The following is a 21,424-nucleotide window of genomic DNA, read 5'->3' as shown; positions in this document are numbered from 1 at the left end:
GCATTTACAGTGTGGCCGAATATGTAAAGCTAAAATGTCTTTATGTTGGAGACATAAAAGTGAAAACAGTTCTGGTTGGGTGTGGTGGCTCATGCCTGTAATCTCAACACTTTGGGAGGCCAAGGTGGGAGGATAGCTTGAGCCCAGGAGTTTGAGACCAGCCTGGGCAACACAGTGAGATCCTTTCTCTACAAAAAAATTAAAAAATTAGCTGGGCATGGTGGTGCACACCTGTCCCAGCTACTTGGGAGTCTGAAGTGAGAGGATCGCTTGAACTTGAGAGGTAGAGGCTGCCATGAGCCGTGATCTGCCACTGTCCACCTGCCAGGGTAACACAACGACTCTTTGTCTCAAAAGGTGAAAATAAGAAAACCCTAATTCTTTGACAAAAGTAAGTTCACTGTTGTTAGCTTGTTTAGGATTTAAATTTAGACATAAATAATTTTAATAGATTGAATGCAAAGCTATCCTTATGGAAAAAGTATAACTGATTAAAATTGTATCCATGCAAAACTATGTGTGGTTTTTTGTTTTGTTTTTTAGTAATTCCATTCTCTTGCTTGGTTCAGTGAGTAGCAAAAGTAAAAGTAGCATGTTTTACTGGAATTAAAGAATTTCAGGTTTTTAGTGTTTGAATTTCTTTTAAATATCTGTCTGAACATCTATGGTGATTGGGTGCTATCCTACCATTTTTCATTTTGACTGAGACAAAGTTTTTCTTCATATTGTGTCTTTATCATAATTTGCTCCTGGTTTGACCCTTTGTACGCTATAAAACAAGTCTATTTCTTTTTATTGCATATTTGTTAAATAAAGATGGAAGTGATATTCTAGTGGAAGTTTTCATTTCTTGGCTAAATATTCTCAGTCTTTCCTCACATTGCAGCTCTACCATAAATAGCTGGTCTGATCTTGGTGAGTTACTTAATCTGTGCTTGGTTTCCTTATCTTTAAAATAAGAATGTTGCTACATGGCTCAAATTTATTGTGAGGATTGAGTTATTTCATTTAAAATACAACATTTGTCTGGCATGTAACATTTACACATTCAATAAATGTGAGGCATTATAGTTGACCCTTGAACAACATAGGGTTTGGGCATAGACCTCCTGCATAGTTGAAAATCCACATATAACTTTCGACTCCCCTAAAACCTTCTAATAAGCTACTGTTGACCCAGAAGCTTTACCATATAACGTAAACAGTTGATTAACACAAATGTTGCCTGTTAACATGTATTTTATACTGTATTCTTGCAACAAAGTAAGCTAGAGAATAGAAAATGTTATTAAGAAAATCATAATGAAGAGAAAATATATTTACTGTTCATTAAGTGAAAGTGGACCAACCTAAAAGTCTTCACCCTCTTTGTCCTCACATTGAGTAGGCTTGAGGAACAACTGTATTGTTATTTCATCTTACATTGTTTCTCATCCATCTCATCTATTCATGAACCTGTTTGTCTTTCTCAAAGCAGAGCTGAATGCAGTGGCAGCTGTGATCTGATCAGCCTAGAAGGAGTAGTACAGTCGTTACCTCCCCCATTAATATGGGTCAAAGTTGGAATTAATTTTTAAACATTCATTATGGAGAATTTAAGACATGCAAAGAAGTAGACTAGTATGATGAACACTCATGTACCCATCCTCCATCCCCAGCAACACAACCATTCCAGTCCTATTTGTACTTCATTCAGTTCCTCCATGATATAATTGTAGCTTCTCTACTATACCTAGACTTCATGCCTGATTTATCTTGATAATTACTAAAGCTTTTAGGATAGTGCCTTGTTTTCTTAGTAGATAATTGATGAATTAATGAAAAATGAATCTCACCTTGGATTCATGCCTGGATCAGCTTCTATAGTTTGCTTGTGTAGGTGGATGAGCAGGATTGAAAATAGATTCGTCTGTCTTTACTAGATGTCACTCCAGTTTTATTTAAATAATTTCTTCCGTATCTGCTCACAGATATATATATATGGTAATCTTACTGGTGCAGTCTCTGAGTATGCTGGGAAATAATTCCAATTATCTGGGATAAAAGACTTGAATTTACTGTTTTCTTAGAGTCTTTATTATTTTGAGCTTGAAGACTTTACCAGTGTTTATCATAGGACTTCCAATCTAATAATCATTTTGTCTTAACTAGATGGAAGCAGAACTGAAGAACTGTACTTTATTTTCCATCTTTGTTGGAATTATTTTTTAAGTCAGATTTGTTATGGAATAATTTATATACTGTAAAATTGTTGTAATTTGTTGGCTTCAAATTAGAGGTCTGTCTTCTCAGTGTCCGTTTGCTCCAAACATAACAAAAAGACAGCTGCCATTGTAACTGACTGTAGCACTTTTTTCAAACTTGTTTTTTCATAACTCTGTTTTTACTTGTGCCTTATTAGTTGTTACTGTGCCTGTAGCATTTACTGAAGTTTTAATAAATTCATGATTGTTTTTAAAGTGATACTGAAGTGTGTTACTCCTGCTTAAAACAGGGGTAGATAGCAATATAATAAGCCTTTGGTTGTATTCAGCTAGTGGGATAGGAATTCTGAAGGTGAAGTATGACAGTTAAGAGTATTATATAGAGAGGATAGCTTCTAGCACTCAGATCACTACCATCACCCTAAAATTGAGTCTCTGTGAGCCTGCTTAGTAGAAACAGCCAGCTGAGACAGGATTTGTACACTCCATACACTTCAAAGCAAAAGGAGGCTTAGTGAAGGTGAGTTTAGACTTATCCTCTAATTTATCCAATAGTGACTTAGTACAGCCCTGCTTTTCTCACTCATAGCTCTAGTTTTAAAGGAAGTATCTTTAGCTGGAGAGGAGTCTTACCTTTCATTGTTAGCATTTTTACCTTAGTTATTAAAAACTTCTTCGAGGATTAGTTGACAAGGGCTTGAAAACAAGAATAAGATTTGTTTTAGAGAGGAGGCTGAGAAAGTGTTCTGTTAGAGAACATCATGTTACCATGACACCATGGCCTGTGAACCTCAAAATTGCAGTATTTCACATTTGATACTGCTGCTAGTTTGCTTACTTCTGAACTTAAAAGATTCAGAGAATATCTATTCACTTATTCATTCAGAAAATATTTATTGAGTATCTGTATGCTGGGGAGTGTGTTGCTTACTGGCTAAACAAAACAATGAACAAAACAGATGAACTTGCCATTCCGTAGTTTACAGTCTAGCAGGAAACAAAATGAAAGTTATTGGAAGCCATAAAGAAAAATTGTGCTTTGCTTATACTTTAAGGACTTCACCACTTATTTTAAAGTGAACTTGGAGTGACTTTTTTTTTCAAAGTTGTTTTGCAAAATCTATTTGAGCATTCAGAGCTTTGAGTTTAACGTGTTTTTCTATGTGTATTGATAATGTGAAATTAAACAGAGAGGCAGGACAATTTAAACGGAGAATATTAATTAGAATAGATGTACTATAGTGAGATTTCAGGATAATGACATGCAATATATTTGTGTGGATAAAACTGTATGTTAGCTGTGCCAAATGGACCTTTGCAAACAGGAAACTAAAAATATCTTAATGGTCTTTCTTCTCTTTAAAGGATTAATACTTAAGAATTGAACGTTTGTCTTTATCTTTCATGCAGAAGAAAAAAGTAACAGATTTGTTGATGGAAAAGTAAATCTTTTAAGTAGGAGGGAGGGTATAACAGAGCAAATGGAAACCATGAGCCTAAGATCACGTTGGAATTATGTGACTGTGTCATGTGTTTCTGGGTGAGAAAACATGCCTCAAATTCCTTTTTCCAACATAGTACAACAAAGTGGCTGAACATAGTAATCCCTCCTAGTGTTAAGATTTTATCATTGTAATTTTTTTTTTTATCTAGCAGTTTCTTAATGACTTAGATTGTTGGAAAGTCAAAATGCTTTTTTTGTTGTACTTGTTCAGGTTCAAGAATTAAAAACTTAAGATGGGGGAAGAAGGCTTGGCTTTCTCTAACTGTTATTTTCTGTAGGTACTTCGTAACTCAGGAAGACCTCATTTATTCCCAGTAATATGTTTTACTAAACTCTTTCAGGTAACTCTTAAAAGACTGTGTGACTTAATAGTAGATCATGGCTTGAACTCAGTTTTTATTTCTTGTTGTTACTAGAAATTTTTAGTGAGATATTTTTCTTTGTCTCTGTAGTTATCAGAGACTATTACAGACGATTGCTGTACTCGAGGCTCAGCGTTCTCAAGCAGTCCAAGACCTTGAAAATTTAGGCAGACACCAGAGAGAAGCACTAAAAAATCCCATTGGATTTGTGGAAAAACTCCAGAAGAAGGTATACATTGAACACTTTTTAAGATTTACTAAAATCTGTGTGGGAATAGCTTAAGAGAATTTGGTTTATTCTTTTGTATCAGTATATGCTTTTTAAAATGTTTAAGTTTTTTCTTGTATAATTACCCACACAGCTTAAGGCAAGATACCAACTTCTTCCACCTCCACCAGGCATGCGATATATCCAAATGAAAATAGCCGGAAGATTTTATTGGATGTTTGTATGGGAACTTGTTCAATTCCTTAGCCATATTTTTCTAGCTTTTCCTGTTACCTTCCCCTTCTTTGAGTATTTTCCTCCTCTGTTTCAGGACTTGAGGATTAGTAAGCTAAAAGAAAAAAATACTTCAGAATGAATTAACTACTTTTGTGTCTTTTGCACACTAGTACTTTCGTACATATTGAGAGAAAAAACAATAGTGAGGGCCGGGTGCAGTGGCTCATTCCTGTAATCCCAGCACTTTGGGAGGCCGAGGTGGGTGGATCACGAGGTCAAGAGATCGAGACCATACTGGTCAACATGGTGAAACCCCGTCTCTACTAAAAATACAAAAATTAGCTGGGCATGGTGGCGCACGCCTGTAATCCCAACTACTTGGGAGGCTGAGGCAGGAGAATTTCCTGAACCCAGGAGGCGGAGGTTGCAGTGAGCCAAGATCGCGCCATTGCACTCCAGCCTGGGTAACAAGAGCGAAACTCCGTCTCAAAAAAAAAACAAAAAACAATAGTGATAAAAACAAAATCGATTTTAAATGTCTTTATAGTTATGATAGCCATGTCTCTGAGGAAGAAATATAAAATTTCCCTAATTAAAAAATGCCATTTTTAAATGTGAAAATTATCTGTAATTTTGTTTTTCTTAAAATAAAAGTTTCATGTTTAACACTTAACCACTTAAAAATGATGCAGATTTTTATAGTGAGTTTCTTGGTGTGTAAATATGGAGATGATCTTGATGTGCATTTGTGCTGTAATAGGGACCCCCTAATTGTTCATTAGAGACGTGATATTAATCAGCATTCTGTGAAAAGATTAAAACTGAAAAATGATGAAAAAGAATCCTCTTCTTAAAAAAGAAATGAAGCCTTGTCTTGTAAGACAACTCTAGTATCTTTGTGAGTTACCTGTTTTTAGTGAGTTACAAAAGTAGTGTACCAGGTGTTAGGAGAGCAGTCCTGGGGAATTTATTTCACTAGATGTGTTAACTTACTATTTGAATTTTTCTAGCTATATTATTTAGTTAGTAAACATTTCTTTCTCTTCATGCATTTAGAAAACATTGAATATTATAATAGATGTAGAGTCCATATTTTGATTTGTTAAAACTTCTAAGGTTTTTAGAATTTTTGTGTACCTTCTGTGTTAAAATGAGGCCCCTTTAAGTGTTTATTGATTCTGCATTGCTGTTATTAAATAATTTGCTGGTATAAACATATAAGACTTATAATGGTTATTTACAGTTGATTCAACTAAAACAGATGGTGTTAGTAAATACTAATGAAAAATTTATTAACCTTAATCTCATTTCATTTACTTTTCCGAGTAGGCAAAAAGACGCAGTTAGGCATATTTACTGGATTTGTATGCAGTTGATTATTTGCTGATTCTTCATTTTCAGGTTTAGTCTAGAACAGACTTTCTTTTTTTTTTTTTTTTTTTTTTTTTTCTGAGACGGAGTTTCGCTCTTGTTACCCGGGCTGCAGTGCAATGGTGCGATCTCGACTCACTGCAACCTCTGCCTCCCGGGTTCAGGCAATTCTCCTGCCTCAGCCTCCTGAGTAGCTGGGATTACAGGCACGCGCCACCATGCCCAGCTAATTTTTTGTATTTTTAGTAGAGACGGGGTTTCACCATGTTGACCAGGATGGTCTCGATCTCTTGACCTCGTGATCCACCCGCCTCGGCCTCCCAAAGTGCTGGGATTACAGGCTTGAGCCACCGCGCCCGGCCTTTTTTTTCTTTTTATTTTTTTTGAGATGGAGTCTCACTCGGTGATCCAAGCTGGAGTGCAGTGGTCTGATCTTTGCTCACTGCAACCTCTGCCCCCTGCGTTCAAGCGATTCTTCTGCCTCGACCTCCTGAGTATCTGGGACTGCAAGTGCACTGCACCATGCCTTGCTAATTTTTGTATTTTTAGTAGAGATGGGGTTTCACCATCTTGGCCAGGTTGGTCTGGAACTCCTGACTTCAGGTGATCTGCATGCCTGGGACTACCAAAGTGCCGAAATTACAGGCGTGAACCACCGTGCCTGGCCTAGAATGGAATTTCTTTTCACTTTATTTCAGAAATAAAGATGTAATTTTGACCATCTTTAGAGTTTTTTACAAAAATGCACAAATATATTAAAGCCACATACTTTATTAACCATGAAGTTATCAGCGTCTGGGAGTATTTTTTAAAGAAAAAAATTACCATAAAAGTCCTGTGCTCTTTGGAAAAAAATTTTTTCTACTAAATTTAATTTAAAGGGTTGATTCTTCTATTTTTCTGTGTTTGCTCATGCAAACTCAGCTTGCCTGTTTTATTTAGGTTTGTCAGTTATGTTGTTGACATGTAATATGTTTGTTTTAGTGGACATATAAAAAATTCCTCCTAGTTCACATTTATGAAACTGGTGATATATATTGGTATTCGGAATGCAGAGAACAATTATGGCTCATTAGTTTTATTTAATATTACTATCATTATTTTAAAAGACACTTCCCTCCATCTAGAAGCAGTACTTAGGTTTTGCCAAATTCATTTCTTCTTCACTTATTGTTTTTAGCATTTAATATTTAGACTGTATTAATTAACTTTATTGTCTATTGGATTTAAATATGAGTAGAAATACTCCATTGATTATTTGGATTTGGAGTCATCTGAAAATTTGACTGTGGTCGATTATTTCTTCAATTAAATTTAGACTTTTACTTTATTTTGTTTTATCTCCCCTGCCCCCAGGCTGACATAGGGCTTCCATATCCACAGAGAGTTGTTCAGTTGCCTGAGATTGTATGGGACCAATATACCCATAGCCTTGGGAACTTTGAAAGAGAATTTAAAAATCGTAAAAGACATACTAGAAGAGTTAAGCTAGTTTTTGATAAAGGTAAGAAATCATATGATAAGAATTTAAGTAGAAAAATATCTGGCAGTGTTTTGCTTTAACGGTTCTGTATGTGGTCTTATTTTTCAGTAGGTTTACCTGCCAGACCAAAAAGTCCTTTAGATCCTAAGAAGGATGGAGAGTCCCTTTCATATTCTATGTTGCCTTTGAGTGATGGTCCAGAAGGCTCAAGCAGTCGTCCTCAGGTAAGCAGTATGAAATATTGGAGTAGGAAAATTTGAATTTTAGGCAAAACATTTTAACATTTTGCTCATTTGTATTCTTAAAATTAAAAAGTCTTTCACTGGAAGATAAAGGGGACATGAACTTTGAAATTAAGAGAAACTTAGGTTGGCATCTTAACTTACTAGCTGTGAACCTTCAGACATCATTTGTGTTGAAGTCTATAAGCTGCAGTTTCCTCTTATATAAAATGTGTGTTGTAGGGTTAAGTAGGTAGTACATGCAATGTGCCTAGTACAGTATCCAACACATAGTATTTACTCTGAACATAGTAGCTCCTTTGTGTATAGTGACATGTGACCAGGATTTGAGTCCTGGCCTTGCTACTCTTAGTTAGATGAACCTCAGTAGACATGTTACTTTTCAATTCTGAACCCACATTTCCTTGTCCTTTAAAAAAAAATGAAGTTACGGTACTATCATGTATTCCACAGGATTGCTGAAGGTGTGAAACCAAACAAAATAAAATAATGTGATGAAGAGATTTTGTAAATAGTAAAAAAAAAAAAAAAGAACCATTACATTAAAAAAATAAATATACTCAAATATTTTAAAATTAATTAAAAATTTTCAGTTTGTGTGTTATTTGGCTATATCGAAGGGTAGACTTTGTTATTTTCTCTCTGACAAAAGCCTTGTCTTATGTGCAGATGATAAGAGGACGCCTGTGTGATGATACCAAACCTGAAACATTTAACCAATTGTGGACTGTTGAAGAACAGGTAATAGATATTTCAAAATCATGTAGGCTTAAAAACAAAGTAAACAGTTAACATTAGAGTCAGTATTATGAGGCCGGGTGCAGTGGCTCACACCTGTAATCTGTAATCCCAGCACTTTGGGAAGCTGATGTGGGCAGATCACTTGAAGTCAAGAGTTCAAGACCAAGCTGGCCAACATGGTGAAACCTGTCTCTACTAAAAAATACAAAAATTAGCCAGGCATGGTGGTATGTACCTGTATGATCCCAGCTACTCAGGAGGCTGAGGCAGGAGAATTGCTTGAACCTAGGAGGTAGAGGTTGCATTGAGCCAGGATCATGCCACTGCATTCCAGCCAGGGCAACAGAGCGAGACTCCATTTCACAAAGAAGAGAGTCCATATTATGAATTAAGTGTATGTTGTTGTATGTGATCCCTCTTAACCATGAGTTTTAAATATGTACGCTTATTTTTGTATACCTTTTTCTGTACTTCAAGAATTTTGGATTTTGAGAATGTGTAAACTCTTGTTTAGGGATAATTTTAAAAGAAGGAACCTGGGTTTTCAGAAAGTGGTAGAAATGGGTGGAATAAAATAGATGTTTTGTAATGTGGCTTTGGGAGAGAGAAAAACCTGAGGCCAGTAAAGCTGAGCTTTAAGTGCTTTCTTATTTTTGTTGTCGAGGAGAGATGAGGAAGCCAAGTCAGTTCTGGCATATGGCTAGCATTGTCTTTTGGTTAATGGCAAGGGTTGTTTGTGGGTGAAGTTTGAAGCACATCTCGGTCTCATATGGGTATTAACCCCACAGCTATACATTTAGCAGTTTATAAAAAGCTTTGAGATATCTTTATTTATTTAAAGCATCCAGATTTCTGCATCTCTAGGAGACAGGAAAGAATATTAAAATCAAATATTTGAATGAAGGACCACACAAAGGAAGGAAAAACCTCTTTTAATATCCAAATTTAAGTGAATTTACATGTTTTTCTCAAAACTGTACGGGAAAACCTGACGTAGTCTAGTAAGAAAATATGGTCAGTGGAAATCACTAAAATGTGTAATCTACCAATTTGTTTACTTATTTTCTGTTTCCTTGTGCGGTCTTTTTACTTATGTGCATAGAAGACTTTTGTAAGCTCCTTCATAAGTTTATTCTCTAATTTCATTGTTCCCTGTGAAGTCTTAAGTTTCTAACTAGAAATTTTTCCTACTATGAGCATTTCTAATAATGTATCCCCCAAAGGTGGGAGTATTGCATTTTGAAATGGAATGTGAATGTATTTATTTAGAAAGTCAATATTTAAAATTAAATACATATTTTCTTAAATTTGGTCTTGGGTATGGCTTAGAAAAAGCTTGAACAGCTGCTCATCAAATACCCTCCTGAAGAAGTAGAATCTCGACGCTGGCAGAAGATAGCAGATGAACTGGGCAACAGGACAGCAAAACAGGTAATTGAGGAGATGGCTGAGATTGCTGGCATGCTTTTGGTAGTTTTTTAATAAAGGAGAATAATGCAGCTGACATCGGGCAATCTGCCATAACACTTTGAGCTACAGAATGCTGTAGTGTGTTTTTTTTTGTTGTTGTTTTTTTTTAATTTTATGTATATTTGTTGATTTCAGAAACAATTTGAGATGTTTCTGCTTTGGATCATTACAAAATATTTAAAAAGGAACATATAATAAACTCAGTTTCTCTTGAATGCTTACTAAGCATACTAATTGTATACTTCTTGGTTATACTGTGCAAACAGATTTGTTTCATTGCCTTAGTATTCTCTGGTTGTCTTTCTAAAAATGTATCTTGCAGTTTACTCCCTCATATTCCCATCTATATTAATAGATGTGTTTTTATACTACAAACAAGTGTTTACAAGTTGAAATATGTGTTTAGCTTTGGAATCAATCAAATTTAAATTTACTTGAATAATTTTTCTTTTGCCTAGATTTTAAAATATATGTGTATTTGGTGGCAGTTTATTGTTATTTCTAGATTCATGATGAGCATTGACTTGTTAACATTTATTAGATACACATGTACATTTTAATTTTTAAAAACGACTCAGGTATTGTATGTCATCTCATTGTGTTAAGAGACTTGTCGTGTTTCCTTAGGTTGCCAGCCGAGTACAGAAGTATTTCATAAAGCTAACTAAAGCGGGTATTCCAGTACCAGGCAGAACACCAAACTTATATATATACTCCAAAAAGGTAAAAATAAAATAAATGAAAGTAAATTGTAGATTAAATTTATTAAAGTAAGAATTGCTATGTAAAAATGTATACATTTGACAGAATAGCGTTGTTTTATTTTAAAACCTCTTGTTTCTAAGCATTTCCTTATAGTGTGCATAAATGCAGGATAAGGACTCCATTGTTGCTGCTCAGTGAAATTCTTTGAGCTTTAATGATTCTTCCATTATTTTTTTGGCGGTAATCTTGAAAGATTTTAGATTCAGAATATGTTAGAAAGGCCTTTGTGAGGGTAAAGTTTTTAGGATATTTGATTATTTAATAAGTACAACCAATTTGTTTTGTCGATAATGCTACCTAAATCCAAGAATAGAAAGGGTTATTATGATATTCTAAAGCCAGTCACAGTGGTGTGCACCTGTTGTCCCAGCTACTCAGGAGGCTGAGGGATGAGGAGTACTTGAGGTCAGGGGTTCAAGTCCAACTTGGGCAATATAGTGAGATCCCATGTCTTTAAAAAAGTAAAATATTTTATTTAATGCTTACTACAATTCTTGAAGTATAAATAGTCTTATCTTCACTTTACTCGTAATAATATTAATAGCTAACTGTTTTCCTTACTGTTGAGGGCTCTGGGCCAGGGTCTACTATTCTATAACCTTTCATTAGATAAGGAAACTGGGCCCTCAGGTATGTTGAGTAAATTATCTAGTCATTTAGCTGTTAAGTCTGGGAACCACTGATTCTCTCATTCGGATGCCAAGCTTTTTCCACTATTCTCTGTTGCTTTCTACGGTGGGGAAGCTACTGTTCCCTTCCCAAACAGAACACTGCATTAAAATGTAGCTAGTTTCTTATACTTGTAAAAAATAAAAATACATAATTGGCCGTTTTTCATTTTCTTAATAAGTTATCCTGGTATTTTTCCCTCCCCACCACTGCCATCTTTCATAAAGAGAAGTTAAGAGTATATGTATTGCTGTTACTCTACCATATTGAAGCCATTTAATGTGATTTTACATTAAGTATATTGTCTATATAGTTTCATGCTTTACATATTAAAAAACATTTTTTTTAAACCAAGCTTTGGAAGCTTGTTTTAATTTGCCAGTTGTTTTAAATATTTTGGATTTCCCATCAAATGTAGGATAACTTGTGTTAGATATGTGGAGTTCATCCTATAATTTTGGGATATTGGAACCTTACATTAACCAGTGTTCTACATAAGAGCTCTAATTTTCATGATTAATTTCTAAGCTAACTTTATAGATGTGCTGTAACCATATGTTGTCATAGTTAACACTGGGTGACGATAACAAAAGGAATACTGGAGAAACTGCATGTGTTTTTTTTCCCTTGGGTATACTGTATTTTGGCTGTGAAGATCTAGTACAGCTATAGTTATAATGACTGTTTGCCAATATAGTTAAATTTGGGAACAGGTGAAATGTAGCTCAGGGTGTGACTGTGCTGTTGATCAAGACAGGCGGGCTACATAGTGGTGGAGAGTGAGAATTTGGGCACCACACAGGCCTAGTTTGTAATCCTGGTTCTACCACTATCTAGCTGCAACACACTGGACAAGAAACAACCTCCCTGTCTTCAGTTTCCTCATCTTTAAATTAGAGGTGATGATAACTACTTTATAGGAATGTTGTAAGGATTAAATGATATTGGCATAGAGCAAGCTTGTCTAACCCATGGCCCACAGAACCACGTGTGGCCCAGGACAGCTTTGAATGTGGCCCAACACAAATTGGTAAACTTTCTTAAAACATTACAATATTTTTTTTTTAGTGTTAAGTGTATTTTATGTGTGGCCCAAGACAATTCTTCCAGTGTAGCCCAGGGAAGCCAAAAGGTTGGACACTCCTGGCATGAAGTAAGCAGTCAGTCAGTGTTAGATAAATACTTTCAGATATTGATAATGTTATAGAAATTTTTCTTTTACTGGATAGTGTTATGTCTGGCACAGGCCACTTCATCCTCTCTGATTTTTTATAAGATGATCATAAGAGTTCAGTGCAGCTAGCATTTGACTGCCAAGAGTGGTGAATGCTGGGGATACAAATATAAGGTATATATTGAGCATGTGGTCCATTTTACTGTTGTTGGGGTACTTCCCCTACATTTTTTCTTTTTTTTTTAAGGCTAGTTGTGCTTTAAAAACCCAGAAAACATAGAAAAAGCAACAACATAAAAGTATGCTAAAGGATAGAGGTAAAATTCTTCTGATAGACTTGTTGGAAGTAAATTTGTATTTTTATATTTTCAATTTTTATAATGATTTTTTACTGTCCCAATTAAAAATTTGTTTTCTTAGTCTTCAACAAGCAGACGGCAGCACCCTCTTAATAAGCATCTCTTTAAGCCTTCCACGTTCATGACTTCACATGAACCACCAGTGTATATGGATGAAGATGATGATCGATCTTGTTTTCAGAGCCACATGAACGCTGCTGTTGAAGAGGCATCAGTAAGTTATCTATTTAGTTATTATACACAAGGTATAGAAGGAGAGTAGGATTTTCTAATTATTTCCACTCTTCAGAGAATGTTGGTTTCTTCTCTTTTAATGAACAAGTCCAATGTATAGTTTTTTAAGTAATGTGCTTTTGTGAAGAAAATTTCAATCATATACAAAAGTAGATTAGTATAATGAACCTTAACAATTATCAACATGTGGCTACCTTGTTTTAATCTCTACTCCCTCCCTACCCACCTCAACTCTGCTCTGGATTATTTTGGAGCAAGTCCCAGATATTATCATGTTTATAAAAAGATAATTTGTTAAACAGTGAAGTACATAGTCACTGTTCATTATTTTTTTTCTAATTTGTTTTATTTGGGTTTGGAGCCTCATAAAGCCTATAAATCACAATAGGTTCATTCTCCCTCTTTCACTTTCCTTTTTTCCCTCTCACAATGTTTTTGTTGAAGAACTGGTTCATTTGTACTGTAGAATTTTCCGGTATGGATTTTATTGATTACATCTCCTTGATGTCATTTAGCCTGTTCCTCTGTTTTCTGAATTTCCTGTAAATTCATATTAGGTCGAGAGCATTGGTCAGATTCAGATGTATTTGTTTGTTAGGGTGGGCAGGACTACATCACATGTAGTTTTATCAGCCTGGTTGTCTCTTTTTTTTTTTTTTGCCATAAAAGCTACTGATCATTGCCCAAATCGATTAATTCTTTAGATGTTACAAAATAGTGATTATGCTATCATTTCTTCTTCATTTACTTAATGGACTATTCTATAAAGTAATCCCCCTGCCTCCCAATCAACTATTTGGCTACTCTGAGGTACATATAGAAAAGGTGGGGGATAATTGCTGAATTCTCCCTTTATTTTTATTTATTTATTTATTTATTTATTTATTTATTTATTTATTTATTTATTTATTTGAGACAGCGTCTTACCCTGTTGCCCAGGCTGGAGTGCAGTGGTGTGATCTCAGCTCATTATATAGCCTCAGCCTCCCAGGTTCAAGCGATTCTCCTGCCTCAGCAGCTGGGCATACAGGTGTGTGCCACCACGCCTGGATAATTTTTGTATTTTTAGTAGAGATGCGGTTTCACCATGTTGGCCAGGATAGTTTTGATCTCCTGACCTCGTGATCCACCTGCCTCGGCCTCCCAAAGTGTTGAGATTACAGGCATGAGCTACCGCACCCCACCTGTTTTCTTGTTTTTAAAATAATGAATTCAGGCCGGGAGCAGTGACTCACGCCTATAATCCCAGTACTTTGGGAGGCTCAGGTGGGCAGATCATCTGAGGTCGAGAGTTCGAGACCAGCCTGACCAACATGGAGAAACCCCATCTCTATTAAAAATATAAAAAATTAACCAGGTGTGGTGTAATCCCAGCTACTCGGGAGGCTGAGGTAGGAGAATTGCTTGAACCTGGGAGGCAGAGGTTGCAGTGAGCCGAATCCAGCCATTGCACTCCACCCTGGGCAATAAGAGCAAAACTCCATCTCAAAAAAAAAAAAAAGAGAGAGAAATGATTAATATCTGCTGTGTCTTAAACAGCATATGTGTATAATTTCATACTTTGTATTATTAGAATTGTACATCTGAGAAATGTTTATTTAAACTTACTATTTTTCAGGCTTTGCTATGGGTTAGATACGTAGTTATGAACAAAATATGTTTGATCTTTATGCTTATAAATCTTAGTCTTGTGGGAGGACATAAATGTGTAATTATATCAGTAAGTCACACATTTAAAAAAGTGCTTCAGGCCGGGCGCTGTGGCTCACACTTGTAATCCCAGCACTGTGGGAGGCCAAGGTGGGGAGATCACCTAAAGTCAGGAGTTCCAGACCAGCCTCGCCAACATGGTAAAAACCCCATCTCTACTAAAAAAAAAAAAGAAAAAAGAAAAAAGAAAAACAAAACAGCTGAGCATGGTGGTGCATGATTCTAATCCCAGCTACTTAGGAGGCTGAAGCAGGAGAATTGAGTGGACCCAGAAGGTGGAGGTTGCCAGGAGCCGCGATCGCACCACTACACTCCAGCCTAGGCAACAAGACCAAAATCTCTGTCTCCAAAATAAATGAATGAATGAATGCATACATGCATGCATGCATGCTTCAAAGGAAAAATAGATGCTAACCTAATTATTTAAGAGGTACTTAATTTAGATTGGAAGTTTCAGGGGAAGACCTGAGAAGGTGATAGTGGAGATGATACTTGAACTATGGATAAAAATTGGCTGCATGAGGAGTGGTAGTGGAATGCTTAAAAGAAGTACAGTTTGGCTAGGTGTGGTGGTTCACAACTGTAATCCTAATACTGTTGGAAGCTGGAACAGGAGGATTACTTGAGCCTAAGTTCAAGACCAGCCTGGGCACCATAGTGAGACTCCATCTCTACAAAAAAGAAAAAAATATCAGCCTGGCATGGTGATACATTCCTAAAGCCCCATCTGTTCAAGAGGCTGAGATTGGAGGATTATTGAGCCTGGGAGGTTGGGCCTTCAGTGAACCTGGATGATGCCACTGCATTCCAACCTGGGTGACAGAGGGAGATTCTGTCTTCGAAAAACAAAAAGCTTAGATGCAGTGGTTCACGTCTGTAATCCCAGCACTTTGGGAAGCTGAGGTGGGTAGATCATGAGGTCAAGTGTTGGAGTCCAGTCTGGCCAACATGGTGAAACCCTGTCTCTACTAAAAATATAAAAATTAGCCTGGCATGGTGGCACGTGGTTGTAGTCCCAGCTACTCAGAGGCTGAGGCAGAATTGCTTGAACCCGGGAGGTAGAGGTTGCAGTGAGCCGAGGTCATGCCACTTTACTCCAGCCTGGGCAACAGAGTAAGACTCCATCTCAAAAACAAAAAACCAAAACAACAACAAAACCCAAAATCCTCAGGAAAAAACACAAAAAAATAAAACCCAAAGGTACAGTTTGACAAATTGGCAAAATATGATAGAATGGATTGGACTTGATGTAATTTTTGTTGTTGATTTTATTTATTTTAAAATGAGGACCAGTTTAAATTATTCTGACTGCTTTAAAAATAGTTACTCAAAATACATATTTATGAAGCATTTGATGGAAAAATTTATAGATTTTTGTTTCTCTTTTCAAAAAAGCGATAGATTACTTATATGTTATTTACTCTGTGTCTTCAAAATTTGTATACGGTTGTAGCCCAATTTGATATTAGTTCCCCTTTAAGTAAGTTTAAAGTTTAAAGTGGAAATCCTTGAGGCTTTAAAAAATTTTTGTTTTAATTATGGTAAAATACATGTAACATAAAATTTACCAATCTCACCATTTTTACAATGCTATGTACAGTCACATTATTGTGCAGCTGGTCTCCAGAGCTCTCAGCTTACATGACTGAACTTCTGTACCTATTAAACATCTCCCCAGTCACCCTTCTTTCTAGCCTCTAGCAGTCATCATTCTGCTTTCGGTACCTATAAATTTGACCACTCTTCATACCTCAAATAAGTGGAAGCATACAGTATTTGTCCTTTTGTGACTGGCCTGTTTCACCCAGCATATGGTCTTCAAGGTCCATCTATTTTGTAGCATGTATCACAGTTTCCTTCCTTTTTAAAGCTGCAGTATATTTCATTGTATACCACATTTTGTTTATTCATTCATTTGTTGATGGATACTTGTGTTGCTTCCACCTTTTGGCTGTTGTGAATAATGCTGCTGTGAACGTGGGTATACAAATACCCTGTTTTTAGTTCTTTTGGGAAGTAGAATTGCTAGATTCTATAGTAATTTTATGTTATATTGTTTGAGGAGCCACTATTCTGTTTTCTAAAGCAGCTCTACCATTTACATTCTCACCAACAGTGCACAAGGATTCCAGTTTATTTACATCCTTGCCAATGGTGGTTATTTTTTATTTGTTTTCTTTTTTTAGTAGTAGCTACCTACTGGGTGTGAAGTGATTTAATTTTTCTTAATCTTACCCTTGCTGACCACATTTAAAAATATCCTTAGAATTTAAAAGCAAATTTAAAATTTTTAAAGTGTTTACACTCTTTGCATTTGTAAAATATCTGAATTAAGTAAGTTTTGTGACATTTCTTAGCATATTATCTAATTATTTGGGTCACATATTTATTAGTGTATAGCATTACTTATGTCATCTTTCTCAGTGTTGATATAGGGTGGTAATAACAATTATCTAACATATTTAGTTGACAAGAATTTGAAATGGATGAAACATGGTGGGGCCAGGCACAGTGGCTCGACCTGTAATCCCAGCAATAAGTGAGGCCTACGTGAGCAAATCGCTTGAGCCCAGACGTTTGAGACCAAGCTGAGAAACATGATGAAACCCCGTCTCTACAAAAAAAAAAAGAAAAAAAAAATTAGCCGAGCTTGGTGGTGTGTGCCTGTCACCCCAACTACTCGGGAGGCTGAGGTGGGAGAATCACTTGAGCGTGGGAGGTCAAGGCTGCAGAGAGCCCCTGCCATTGCACTCTACCCTGGGTGACAGAGTGAAACCCTGTCTCTAAAAAAAACAAACAGAAAAAGTGAGAGATAAGATAGATGAAGTGTGAAATTGTAAAGAATCTTTTATTCAGCTGAAGACTTTGGACTTGATACTATAGATAGGAAACCATCGGGAGCTTTTAAGTAATGGTAGGGGCAAAGGAGGGGCTGGATACTAGAGGACCAATTTGAGAGAGATTATAGAAAATATTAAGAAACAACAGGATTTGTTACATTCGATATAAGACTAGAGTGAAAAATCGGGGATAACACTTAGATTTCTGACTTGAGTTGCTTTCTGTAAGCTTTTGTTTTCTTAATGTAAAATAAACATAGCACTTAAAAATACCTATTGCAGCAGAGGAATGGGAGGGGCAGGGCTTGTCTGGTCCAGGATTGGGAATTTACAGAACATGGGTCAAATAACTGGGGATCCTTTTAGGAAATTAGTGAGCATGGGATCAGTCATTAGGTAGCAAAGGAAAGTAGTGGATCCTGGGTGGCAGTGCACAAATGAATTGGGAGAATAGGTAGTAGAATAGTGATTAGAAATTTCAATGAGGTTAAAAAATAAGCTGATTATTTGGGATGAGAATATGAAAGAAGTAGAAATAACAGTGGAGGTAGGAAATCTAAGCTTAATATTTTGGATGTGAAACACTTACAGTTGAAGACAAGGTCCAAGGTATGGCTGTTGGAGTGGGAGACTGAGAAGGAATGAAGATGAAGGTCATTTCAGTAGAATCAGTCTAAGATTAGAGGCCAGAAATAGGGAATTGGGCATCAGTGATGATCTTGAAGTTGCCTAGGATGATGAACCACAGTGTTGTCAGCAATTTTAAAATTCAAATTTTGTGTGTTAACACTTTGAGTAGAAAACTACTTGTTGATTGGGAGGTGGGGGATGGTTCTGAACATACGTGTCTAAAAGTTTGGAATCATAAATGGACTTTATACCTTGAAAGCCAGTTTATTAAGGGATACTTCAACTTAACATATTTATTTTATTTTTAAAATTTTGAGACGAAGTCTTGCTCTGCTGCTCAGGCTGGAGTGCAGTGCTGCGATCTTGGCTTACTGCAACCTCCGCCTCCCAGGTTCTAGTGATTCTCTTGCAGCTGGGATTACAGGTGTGTGCCATTATGCCCAGCTAATTTTTGTATTTTCAGTAGAGACAGACTTTCGCCATGTTGGTTAGGTGGGTCTCGAACTCCTGACCTCAAGTGATCCACCTGCCTTGGCCTCTCAAAGTGTTGGGATTACAGGCATGAGCCACTGCACCTAGTCTACTTAATACATTTATGTAGTTTTTACTGTTTTTATTTTCTTTTATACTCTATTCTAAATAATCATCTTTGTAACTCAGTTTATGCTGTTGAGTAGAGAAATATACTACTTTGATCATTGGGAGTACAGAGCGAAAAACAAGAATAGAGATTGGTTTGCTTGTTATTAAGAAAGTGTCATGTTTATAGGAGCAAATGTAAAAATCTGAGAAACTTCCTTAGATGAGGGAGAAGTAGATTACAAGTCACTCAAGTAACCATGGAAATGTAAAGATGGAATTGGGTCTGCAATAGTGTATGACAGAGGTGGGAATCATGGCCATCTTCCCCTTGTCCCTGCATTGAAGAAGTCTACTACAATTCAGATTACTGTTGTGTTTAAAAAAAAAAACGCCCTCCAATAGCATTTGTGGAAAATACTGCTAATAGCAGCACTAATTTTCTATGAGTACTAAAAGATATTTTAAGAATTAAACTATCAGTAGAAAAATATTCTATATCAGTATTTCTTACACTTAATTCATTTTAATTATCAAACTAACTTTTTTTTTTTGATAGGATGATGAAAGTATTCCTATTATGTATAGGAATTTACCTGAATATAAAGAACTATTACAGTTTAAAAAGTTAAAGAAGCAGAAGCTTCAGCAAATGCAAGCTGAAAGTGGATTTGTGCAACATGTGGGCTTTAAGGTAAGTTCTACGTAATCTTAGTATTCATTTAATTTAACTACTTTTTTGAGACAGAGTCTTGCTCTGTTGCCCAGGCTGGAGTACAGTCTCAGCTCACTGCAACCTCTTCCTTCCAGGTTCAAGTGATTCTCGTGTCTTAGCCACCCAAGTAGCTGGGAATACAGGTGCACGCCACCATGCCCAGCTAATTTTTGTATTTTTAGTAGAGATGGGGTTTCACCATGTTAGCCAGGCTGGCGTATTCATTTAATTTTAAAAGGGCGATAAGAAATACTTTAAAGTGGTTTTTGGAGTGTTAAACTCCAGAATTGCTGAGCATGTAGGAAAAAGTTTATCTTTTATCCCATTCATTTATACGAAGTAGTGGTGCCATCGTTCCTGATGTGAAGAGTTTATCACTTAGTAGAGTGAAGATAAACATACAGGTAGCTATAAATTTAGGTAAAATGTGAGAGACTTTTGTTTAGCTTTCTCTTTTTGTTGCTGTTCTTCATGGATCAGAAATGGATTTTTTCCCTTTCTGATTGAGAGGCTAATAGAAATATATACACTTATTCCACAGAATTTTGTAACACACATTATGTTTCGGGCACTTTGCTAACTGCTAGACATTCAGCAGTAAACAAAACAAACTCAGTTTCTGCCCTTACGCTGTTTAAATTCTCAAGGAATTTAGAGAAGTTAAACAAACAGTTGAGTGTGACTAGAGTACATACTAGAGAGTAGAGGCAGCCTGTACTGCCTTGGAAATTTTTGCTCGGGAGCTCACACTATCCTGAGAAGTTGGGGAACCATTGCATGATTTTAAGCAGAAAGTAACATGAAATTTCCATTTTGGAAAGATCATCTAGTTACTTAAACTCTTAGGGGTGATGATCTTTTAGGAAAGCAGTGGGTTTGGAACTGAACAGCTCTTCCCCTCAATTTTGGCCCTAGTGTGGAGACTTAATTAGAGGATGGAAAGACTAGAGGAAGGACACTGGTTAGAGATTCTTTTGATAGTTTAGATAAAAGATGAGGGTGTCCTGAACTTGACTGGTGGCTGTGGAAATAAAGATTGACAAGTTTGAGGAACCTTTAGGCATTAGAATTGACTTGGTTGGACTGGAGGAAGTAATAATGAGGCCATGAACTTGATGGTGTTGGTGGGTACACATGAAAGTATTGATGTGTGCTATGACTGGTACACCAAATTGAAAGCAAAATTATACCTTTGATCCTCTCGAGTAGCCAGTAGCCATACTATATTAAATGATTTTCCCTCTTGATCTTTCAGTGACCCTGCTTCTCTATTAGAAATATTCCTAACTGGCAGCTCTGGCCTTTCAAAGAGAAACTTGCTTCACTTCTCATAATTTTGCTGCAAAACCCAGCCATGGCTTGTTTGCCAGTCTGTCAGCCACTCTAGTTGGTCAAAGGATCAAAAGAAACTAGAAATTATATATCCTTTGATTTCTAAAAGTGCACAGAACACACTGAGGATGATCGTGATGCCACCATGCTGAGAAACAGCTAGATCTGCCTTTTTGACACGAGGCATTTGTTTAGGGAGCAATTCAGTAAGATAAAAGTTGGGATAGAATTTTATGGTTTCCTGGGTTAATGTTAGCCAAGAGAACCTGTTTAAACACTCCTGTATCATATTTAGTTTTAACTATGCTATTAACTCTGTGTTTCTCAACCATAGCCATCATACAATGGTTTGAGGTTCCTTTCAAGTAGACGGCTACAAATAACAAAATGCCCAAGTTGGAGATGATTTACTTTTAAACATTTTTAAATAAATTTAAGCTGAAGATTATCCCTTCTAATGTTCCTCTCACTCATCTGTATCTTGATATTGAGTGGACGGAATTTTATGTCGTTTGCCAGAAATTGTCTCTAACATGTAACCATTTGTGTGCTGTATTACTGTCCTGTGCATGGAGAGAGAGATGTCTGTGTGCAT

The 21,424-nt window shown here is 36.3% G+C and overlaps 1 protein-coding gene across 8 annotated transcripts in view; it reads left to right on the top strand.

Annotated features, from left to right (window-relative positions):
- ZZZ3 (zinc finger ZZ-type containing 3) overlaps positions 1 to 21,424 on the top strand; it is a 72,959-nt gene that overhangs the window by 47,771 nt on the left and 3,764 nt on the right. For 4 of the 8 annotated variants that reach the window (XM_078332277.1, XM_035251934.3, XM_078332278.1 and 1 more), the window contains 8 exons: positions 4,161 to 4,299; positions 7,243 to 7,390; positions 7,481 to 7,593; positions 8,281 to 8,352; positions 9,682 to 9,783; positions 10,450 to 10,545; positions 12,851 to 13,003; positions 19,342 to 19,476. In XM_078332277.1, the coding sequence (XP_078188403.1) occupies positions 4,161 to 4,299; positions 7,243 to 7,390; positions 7,481 to 7,593; positions 8,281 to 8,352; positions 9,682 to 9,783; positions 10,450 to 10,545; positions 12,851 to 13,003; positions 19,342 to 19,476 (958 nt within the window). Of the gene's footprint in view, positions 1 to 4,160; positions 4,300 to 7,242; positions 7,391 to 7,477; positions 7,594 to 8,280; positions 8,353 to 9,681; positions 9,784 to 10,449; positions 10,546 to 12,850; positions 13,004 to 19,341; positions 19,477 to 21,424 lie in introns of all 8 variants that reach the window. The other 4 variants (XM_078332276.1, XM_017974850.4, XM_017974852.4 and 1 more) reach the window with 1 other exon arrangement.

Source organism: Callithrix jacchus, chromosome 7 (genome assembly GCF_049354715.1).
Source record: "Callithrix jacchus isolate 240 chromosome 7, calJac240_pri, whole genome shotgun sequence".
NCBI lineage: Eukaryota > Metazoa > Chordata > Mammalia > Primates > Cebidae > Callithrix > Callithrix jacchus.
The sequence above is the reverse complement of the archived record's forward strand: the minus strand, read 5'-3'. Positions and strand labels throughout refer to the sequence as shown.